Source organism: Babylonia areolata, chromosome 24 (assembly GCF_041734735.1).
Source record: "Babylonia areolata isolate BAREFJ2019XMU chromosome 24, ASM4173473v1, whole genome shotgun sequence".
NCBI classification, from domain to species: Eukaryota; Metazoa; Mollusca; class Gastropoda; order Neogastropoda; family Buccinidae; genus Babylonia; species Babylonia areolata.
The window spans coordinates 535,198-545,402 of NC_134899.1; the positions used below are offsets into that span (position 1 = coordinate 535,198).

At 45.0% G+C, this 10,205-nt stretch overlaps 1 protein-coding gene across 1 annotated transcript in view; it reads right to left on the bottom strand.

Moving 5' to 3' along the window:
* LOC143298742 (heat shock 70 kDa protein 12B-like) overlaps nucleotides 1-9,520 on the bottom strand; it is a 37,612-nt gene extending 28,092 nt beyond the window's left edge. Inside the window, exon 1 of the mRNA XM_076611675.1 lies at nucleotides 8,992-9,520. Within this exon, the coding sequence (XP_076467790.1) occupies nucleotides 8,992-9,489 (498 nt within the window). The 5' untranslated portion in view covers nucleotides 9,490-9,520. The remainder of the gene's footprint in view (nucleotides 1-8,991) is intronic.
* Between the last annotated feature and the right edge of the window lie 685 nt (nucleotides 9,521-10,205).

Sequence of the window (10,205 nt, forward strand, 5' to 3'; positions counted from 1 at the left end):
GATAAAAAAAGCATGTATGTTTAATCTATTACCCTCAGGATATAAAATATACTCTCTCTCTCTCTCTCTCTCTCTCTCTCTCTCTCTCTCTCAACCCAAACGCTGTGATCTCACTTGTGAAGAGACAGATACCTAATATCCCACCAATTTTAATTTCTTTTCACTGTGTGCATGATCATATTATGTTTGTGTTTATAACAAGCCTGTGGTTGCAAAAACTAATTTCCATGTGGATAGAAAAGGTTTTGTTTCTTTTATCTGATTTTATATTCTTGCTATTTGTTGTTGAATGCAGTTAGCATTTATAAACAATTCAAACAAATGGGTATTAATAACTACAAATTACCTTAAACTATCCTTTTTGTTGTGGTTGTTGTTGCAGTAAGATAATTAAGAATAGAAGAAAGATAATTAAGAAGGGAAGGAAGAAGGAATGACCAAACGTTAAAATGAAGCTTGTTGCAGCAAGATAATTAAGAACAGAAGGAATGACCAAACGTTAAAATGAAGCTTGTTGCAGCAAGATAATTAAGAACAGAAGGAATGACCAAACGTTAAAATGAAGCTTGTTGCAGCAAGATAATTAAGAACAGAAGGAATGGCCAAACGTTAAAATGAAGCTTGTTGCAGCAAGATAATTAAGAAGGAAGAAGGAATGACCAAACGTTAAAATGATGCTTGTTGCAGCAAGATAATTAAGAACAGAAGGAATGACCAAACGTTAAAATGAAGCTTGTTGCAGCAAGATAATTAAGAAGGAAGAAGGAATGACCAAACGTTAAAATGAAGCTTGTTGCAGCAAGATAATTAAGAACAGAAGGAATGGCCAAACGTTAAAATGAAGCTTGTTGCAGCAAGATAATTAAGAAGGAAGAAGGAATGACCAAACGTTAAAATGAAGCTTGTTGCAGCAAGATAATTAAGAACAGAAGGAATGACCAAACGTTAAATTGAAGCTTGTTGCAGCAAGATAATTAAAAGGGAAGAAGAAGGAATGACCACACGTTAAAATGAAGCTTGTTGCAGCAAGATAATTAAGAAGGAAGAAGGAATGACCAAACGTTAAAATGAAGCTTGTTGCAGCAAGATAATTAAGAACAGAAGGAATGACCAAACGTTAAAATGAAGATTGTTGCAGCAAGATAATTAAGAACAGAAGGAATGACCAAACGTTAAAATGAAGCTCTGTGTGCTTGGGTTTGGTTGTGTAGGAGATCGAAGTGGTTTTTGTTCGTGCGTTTGGTGAAGCTGACCATGGTTGTCCGCATGGTTGGAGTTTGCATGTTCAGAATATGTTTTGCTCGTCTACATGGAATATAAAACAGACAGATCCACACAGTTCTCGTTCTGTCACAGCTGATTCAACTATAAAACAGACAGATCCACACTCTTTCTGTCACAGCTGATTCAACTATAAAACAGACAGATCCACACTCTTTCTGTCACAGCTGATTCAACTATAACGATGTATAATAATAATAATAATAATAATGTACATTTATATAGCGCATTTCTCCATTAATCCTGCTCAGAGCGCTTTACACTTCGTTCCTCATTCCCCGCCTCCCCATCAATACTCCTCTCCACCCTCACCTCCCCCACCCCCCACACACGGAAGCACGTGCCAGAAAACACTCACACAACTGGACATTGGAACCCCCCCCCCCCCCCCCCCACCCATGAGATCAGGAAAAGAATATATATATATATATATACGTGTGTGGGGTGGGGGAAGCGTACGTATGAGTAGCGTATGCATGCACAAGCATTTCTATGAATAAGCATGTGTCTAAACTCCTGCTGATTTGTGTGTACACAGTTTCCGAGTCATATTGTACGTTTTATGTCTTGTACCTCCCGTTCCTTGGGACCCGGGAACACCTGGTAAAGAAGCATTCTATTCAGTCTGTTCTTTTCTATTCTATTCTATTCCATTCTATTCTGTTCTATTCTAAACGTTGATAAAAATAATAATGACAATAAGAATAACGACATTAAAACAACAATAACAACAACAATGATAGTAATAATGGAAGGTGCGCGCGCCCGCGCGCGCGCGCACACACACACACACACACACACACACACACACACACATTTGAGAGCACAGATCTGGCAGTCGGCGACAGAGATGACAAATCGATCCACCCTCTCTTTTTTATCTTTCCTTTTCGCTGTTTGCCATTTGTGTGAGGGAGGCAGGGGGAGACAGGGGTAGGGAGGAGGAGGGAGGGGAAGAGAAACATCGATCAGCCTCAGCCATGGAAAGCCCCTGACTCATTGCTGCCAGGAATTCCCCTGTACACATCGTCACTTGCTGTGTGATCATCACATCTCTCTCTCTCTCTCTCTCTCTCTCTCTTAAAACGGCAGATATGTAAGTCGGACTAAGTGTTACATTTATTCATCAAATGTTTAATCTCTCTCTCTCTCTCTCTCTTTCTCTCTCTCTCTTAAAACGGCAGATATGTAAGTCGGACTATGTGTTACATTCATTCATTCATAATAATGTTTATTCATTCAAAACTCTCTCTCTCTCTCTCTCTCTCTCTCTCTCTATATATATATATATATATATATATATATTGATTCACCCACAGTTTTATACCTCAAAATTACTTGAAATTGTCAGTTTGTTCGATCTTAACCAGTCTGTAACCGAGCCTACACACAATCGTGGTCACATCGTCAATTGGTGTTGCACAGAAATGAGGACTGCCTCCTGAAGTCTACCACCGTCGATCCCACCCTGTCCTCCGACCATCACAGTGTGACGTGTCAACTGAATCCCACCAAACCTCCCACGCCCCGTGGGAGGTGCGCACACTGACCTCAATTGACTTAGACTTATATTTAAAGCTGACCTGCTGACTGATATCCCTTGTGAGCCGACTGCTGACCAGCTATCCACTGCCCTACGCGCTGTACTCGACAAGCACGCCCCGTCGACTCGGCGCCTAATCTCCAATCGTCCCCCGTCGCCTTGGTACAACACCGTGGGACCAGAGCTGTTGGAGGCCAAGCGGGAGAGAAGGAGAGCTGAGAGGCACTGGCGTGCCACTAGTTTGACCGTCAGTAGGGACATTTTTCAGACAGCCGGGAATAGTGTAACAAACATTGTTGACAGGGCAAAGTCAAAGTTCTACTCTTCTAAAATCCTTGCATGCACCACAGCCTAACAGCTTTTCAACGCCACGAACAATCTACAAGGTAAAATGAAAAACACTCCTCTCCCTACAACATTTTCGGTGCAGGAACTCCCTCAAAAGTTTTCTGACTTCTTCACTGGCAAAATATCATGCATTCGTGAGAAGCTTGACTCTGTTGTGTCTCCTTCTTCACCCGTTAAAGAATGCGAATACAGTGGTCCTGTTTAACATTGTTTCCAGCCGGTTACTGAAGATTTTGTGAAGAAATGTGTCTGAGCGCTTGTCCGAAATCCTGTGAGCTTGACCCTGTCCCGTCTACTTTGTTGTTTGAATGTATTGATGTTCTACTGCCACATATTACTCATGTCATCAGTTCTTCCTTACTGTCTGGTTGTTTCCTTGAAAGCTTCAAATCTGCTGTTGTACGTCCACTCACCAAGAAACCATCTTTGGATCATAATTGTTTGAAAAATTATTGACCTGTCTCAAATCTGTCATTTTTTATCAAAACTGCTAGAAAAGATCATATTGTCTCAGCTGGAACAAAATAGTTTACTTAATTCTCACCAGTCACCTCATAGACGTGGTCATAGTTGCGAAACGGCCCTTCTTAGAATAGTGAATGATTTGCTTTTGGGATTTGATGAGGATAAGATATCTGTTCTTGCTCTCTTAGATTTGTCAGCAGCTTTTGACACTATCGACCACTCTATCCTCTTGAACAGACTTAAAACTTCCTTTGGTATTCGTGACACTGCACTAGCATGGATCACGTCTTACCTGTCAGATCGTACACAGAAAGTGTGTGTGTAAAAGGTAGATACTCTAGAGTATCTGCCTTAAAATATGGTGTCCCACAGGGGTCCGTCCTAGGTCCTGTTCTTTTCGTGCTGTATGCGGCTCCTGTGTCGGATGTCATCAGTCATCATGCGATGTCGCATGAGAGCTTTGCTGATGACACTCCACTTTATCAGACAACTTCCATAGCTGAATTTGATGCACTGGTGACTCAAACACAGGAGTGCATTGCTGGCCTGAAGGACTGGATGACTCTCAATAAGCTGCAACTAAATGATGATAAGACTGAATTTATGATAATCTGTCCAAAGAAGTTTCGCCAACATCCTTCCTTTCCTGACTCTGTTCTGATCAATAGCAAACCTGTTTCACTTTCTCCTTCTGTTCGCAGTCTTGGCGTAATCCTAGACCAGTCTCTTTCCTTCCAACAGCACATTTCCAATATCTGTAAAGTTGCCTATTTGGAACTGCGTAGAATCAGTTCTATCCGCCACTATCTCTCAACCGATGTCAACCAAGACACTTGTATGCACTCTGGTTCTCTCAAGATTGGATTACTGCAACTCTCTTTTGGCCGGCTCTCCCAAATATCCATCAAACAGACTCCAACGAATTCTGAATAACGCTACCAGACTCATTTGCAGAGCTTCTAAATTTGACCATGTTTCTCCTCTCCTTCAGTCTCTCCACTGGTTGCCTGTTTCTGATCGAATAGACTATAAGCTATCCACTCTGACCTTTTCTGCAGTCAATGGATCTGGCCCCAAGTATCTTTCTGAACTCCTCCATATCTATACTCCGTCTCGCCAGCTCTGTTCTTCCTCTGATACTCGACTTCTCACGATACCTCACGTCAGAAGTAAGACCCATAGACACAGATCGTTTTCTTTTCAATCGCCAAAGACGTGGAACAAGCTCCCTGATATCCTCTGTCATTCTGATTCCCTCGCATCTTTTAAATCTCGTCTCAAAACTCACCTTTTCCCTCAGCAATAAGTTCAATTGTGGCAGGTCCACTTCCTTTGCGTTAGCTGTGCTTCACTATGTGTGTATTCATATGTATGTGTACATAACAACATGCATGTATGTGAATGTGTATTGTGTGTGTGAGTGTGTGTGCGCGCGCGCGCGCGCGCGAGCGCGCACGTGTTTTTCTGTATGTTTGTGCGTGCCTATGTGTGCATATGTGTTGAGGGTAGCTGTTAGGTACACATGTATGTTAAAATGTATGTATGCATTGTGTGTGTGTGTGTGTGTGTGTGTGTGTGTGTGTGTGTGTTTAGTCATATTTTGGTGTGTGTATGTAACATTGATGTAATGTGTTAACAAAAGTGTTTTTGTAAAGCACCTTGAGCAGATTTCTGGATAGTGTGCTATATAAGTATCCATTATTATTATTATTATTATTATTATTATATATTTCAAGATTTTTCACAATTCCAGATGGCGCCGACCAATGTCGACATGGGGATAGCTGTCCTGTTCATTGTGTGTTTAATTCTGTTCATGTGTGTTAGGGAAACAGCTGCGATCCTGCTATATGATCATGACATGCTGCTGCGTGTTAGGGAACAGGTAGGTGAGTCCAGTGTTTTGAAATCTCACTTCAGCTCACTCTGTCATGATTTACAATCATCAACAATGAACATGAATGGTCAGCACGCAAGGCTCAGTCCGCGAGGAAACGCGGAAAGCGAGGTGGGGCCCTTTCGAGTTTACGCCAACGAAGTTTTTGCCCACCTCTACCCAGTATGTTCCTGTCCAACGTTAGATCTCTACCCAACAAAATTGACGAACTCACATGTAGCATTCAGATGAGGAGAGACTACAAAGAGTGCTCGGTGTTTTGTTTCACTGAAACATGGCTTAACCCGGATATCCCTGACAGCGCCGTTCAACCACCAGGCTTCACTGTACATAGAGCTGACGGCACTGCTGACTCAGGTAAGCAAAGGGGCGGCGCTGTGTGTTTCTTCATCAACACATGCTGGTGCTCCGATGTCAAAGTGCTTTCGCTTGCCTGCTTCCCTGACGTGGAGTTCCTAACCATCCAGTGCCGACCCTTCTACCTCCCACGCGAAATTCCCTCAGTGACGATGATCGCTGTGTACATCCATCCCACAGCGAACTGCTCCACTGCACTTGGTCTGCTGGCAGACGAAATTAGCAAGTGTGAGAACAGTTGGCCCGACTCCACCATCATCGTTGCTGGTGATTTCAACAATGCCAGCCTCAAGAAAGAAATGCCGAAGCTGTACCAGCAAGTGGACTGCCCAACACGTGGTGACAAGACCCTGGACCACTGCTTCACCTCCATCAAGAAGGCGTACCACTCGATCCGCCATGCGCCTTTGGGACAGTCCGATCACAGCATGATGTATCTGGTGCCGGTCTACAAACAAAAACTGAAAGCTGAAAAACCAGTCGTGAAAACTGAAACAATGGTCGGCCCCTGCCTTGGAGACCTTGCAGGACTGTTTCGAATGTACAGACTGGAATGTTTTTAAAGACTCTGCTGGGGACTTAAATGAATATACCAACACAGTGTGTGATTATATTTCTTTCTGTGAAAGTGTGTACATTCCATCAAAAAATATCAAAATATTTTCAAACGACAAAATTTGGTGTAACGGGGCTGTTAGGCAAAAACTAAAGGAAAAAGAGAGAGCTTTTCGCGAAACTGATGACAGAATAGTCCACAACAAGGCAAAAAGAGGGTAGAAAAATGCATTATGAAGGCAAAGTTTTTATACAGGAAAAAAACTAGAAGAAAACCTGTCTGCAAACAACTCTAGGAATGTATGGACCAGACTGCAGAACATCACTGATTATAAAATGACCCACCATACAGACAACAGCACTGACAGAACTCTTCCAGACAAACTCAACACATTCTACTCCAGATTCGACAAACCACTGTCTACTTCTGACGTGGTTGCACCCAAAATCCCACCCCCCACCCCCCTTTCATAGTTCAAGAGAGTGAATTCAGACGCCACTTCAGCCGTCTGAAAAAGAGAAAAGCCGCTGGCCCTGACAACATCTCACCAGGCCTTTTGAGGAAGTTTGCAGTCTAACTGTCCAGTGTCTTCATTGACATATTTAACATGTCCTTTCAGTCTTGTGTGGCGCAACACTGCTTTAAGAAATCAGCAATCATTCCTGTTCCAAAAAAGCACAGCTTTATTGTCTTATTATCGTTCCGTAGCCTTAACATCAGTCGTAATGAAAACATTTGAACGCTTGATTCTACAATTCCTAAAAACCTGCATTCCTCCATCTTTTGATCCCTTTCAATTCGCCTATAGAGCGAACAGATCAGTTGAAGATGTCATTAGCATAGGCCTCTACCACGTCCTCAGAGATCTCGAAAATCCTAATATCTATGCCAGGATCCTTTTCATTGACTACAGCTCTGCGTTCAACACAATAGTACCATCAAAACTATATTTAAACTGAAAGACCTCTCGCTGCCTGTATCAATTTGTGCATGGATCCTAAATTTTCTGAGATGCAGAGCACAAGTTGTTAAAGTTGGTGACCTCGCCTCTTCCACATGCATTCTCAACATAGGCACCCCACAGGGATGTGTTCTATCCCCATTGTTGTAATCGCTATTCACACATGACTGTGCAACTCAAAAATTTTTAATGAATGTAACACCATGGTCAAGATTGCCACGATACTACTCTAGAAGGGCTGATTACGAACAGTGATGAGTCAAAATATAGGGAAGAAGTACTGGAACTTGTCAGCTGGCGTGATCAAAACAACTTAGAACTGAACGTATCAAAAACAAAAGAATTAATTTTAGATTTCAGGAACACCCGATATGACCCCTTACCACTTGTCATTAAAGACAAGCAAGTAGAGATCATCAGCGAATTTAAATTTCTCGGACTGATCATTTCCAACGATCTGAAATGGGAGAAAAATGTGGAAAAAAATGTTAAGAAAGCACAACAGCGCCTGTACTTTCTTCGGCGCCTCAAAAAGTTTGGAACTAAAAAATAAATCATGGTTGATTTCTACCGAGCAGTCACTGAAACTGTGCTAACCTTCGCTATTACTGTTTGGTACGGAAACATTTCCAAGACAGAAGTTGCAGCCCTTTACAGAATCGTAAAAACTGCCACCAAGATTACTGGGGCTGATCTACCTTCTCTAGAAGACATATATTATAAGCGGCTACTCAAAAAAGCAAAATCAATCAGCCAGGACGAATCACATCCAGCTTTTGGGATTTTAGAGATGCTCCCCTCTGGCCGACGGCACAGAAGTATAAGGACGAAAACCAATCGCTTCGCCAATAGCTTTTTTCCCCAAAGCAGTCGATGCCCTCTCTCTCGAGCAAATCCAGTATGATAAATAGAATTGTGCAATCAACAATCATCTACCTGAAGATCTAGTCATCAACCCATCCACATGTAATATGCGGCTTCTGTTCAAACGTGTGTGTGTGTGTGTGCGCGCGCGCAGTGCGTGCATGTGTGAGTATGCACAAGTTTTCATAATTTGTGTACCTGAGTGGATTTCTTCAGAATTTTCTCAGAGGACACCACACCCAGCCCCCATCACTCAACCAACCACCACCACACCACCTACACTCCCCACCCCTCTCCCAACCCTACACACCCCACCCCACAATCCCCACCCTACACTCCACACCCACTCCCAAATCCCACCACCCCACCTACACACCCACCCCTCTCCCAACCACCACACCGAACCCTACACACCCCACCTTACACACCCCACCTTACACATCCCACCCCTCTCCCAACCACCACACCCCACCTACACTCCCCACCCCTCTCCCAACCACCACACCCAACCCTACACACCCCACCTACACTCCCCACCCCTCTCCCAACCACCACACCCCACCTACACTCCCCACCCCTCTCCCAACCACCACACCCCACCTACACACCCCACCTACACTCCCTACCCCTCTCCCAACCACCACATCCGCCCCACCTAATCCTCCTACACCCCCCGCCCCCCTCAAGACCACACCCACACCCCTTTGGGGCCAGCTGACCTTGTTGTCGTACAGCTTCATCTTGAAGCGGTCGAAGTAGAAGTACTCAGCGGCCTCCTCCTCGGTGAGGTCGTTGTACAGGGACGTGGCCTCAAAGCCAAAGGCGAGGAACTGGCCGTCCGGCTTGAGGAGCAGGCAGGTGGGCGTCTTGTGCAGCAGGAAGCCCTGGGTCTGCCCCCAGTTCTTGTTCACATGCACCGCGCCCCGGCTGGCGGCGAAGGAGTACGCGTAGCCGCTGAACGTCGTGCCGAAGTCGATGGCCGCCACGATGTGGAAGTCCGCCGCCTCCTCGCCCTCCTCCGTCCCCCGCGCGCCTGACGCCGCCCCCTGGTGGTGGTGACTTGGGGCGTACTGGTGGGAAGGGGGGCGCTGCGGGGTGGCGGGGGGCGTCACGTCGTCATCGTCGTCATCATCGACATCTGGGGATGGGGGGTCGTTGGTGGTGGTGTCCCGCAGGGGTTTGGGGGTGGTGGGGGTGGTGGTGGTGGTGGCGGCCATGGTGGGTGGGTGGCGGTGGTGGTGGCAGGTGAATAGGAGACTGATGTGGGTTGTTGTGGGTGGGAGCACTGTGAACAGAAGACAATGTTTGTCAGCAAGGGAATCGGTGGGTGAGTGCACACACACACACACACACACACACACAAGCCTTAGGAGATGGTATGATGAGTCCCTGAAAGACACAAAAAGAGGAAAAGAAACGAAGCAGATGGCAGAAGGCGTGAACCAGTGTCGCCTTCCTGGCAAATACAAAGTATGGTGCCTACAGTCCATGCTGATACCAAAGCTCCTGTGGCCTCTCCTGATATATGATATCAGCTGTAGCACAGTCGAGTCGATTGAGGCAAAGATAACAAGTACACACGCAAATGGCTTGGTTTCCCACCTGGTCTCACTGACGTGGCACTCTACTGTCGCCAAGCAAAGCTGAGGTTACCTCTGAAATCCCTTGTCGAAGAATACAAGGTAGGGAAAGCAAGACTTCTCAGCATGCTGGAAGATTCAGGAGACAGTATTGTGAGATCCAACCAACCCAAGCTGAAGACTGGCAGAAAATGGAAAGTCAGGGAGGCAGTCATTGCAGCGAAAGAAAGCCTTAAGACAAAGGACATAACAGGACACACCCAAACCAACAGACAGGGCCTGGGATCGACAAAGATGGAATGATTGTCCAAGGCAAAGGGGAAAGCAAAAAGAGACATGATCATACAGGAGAT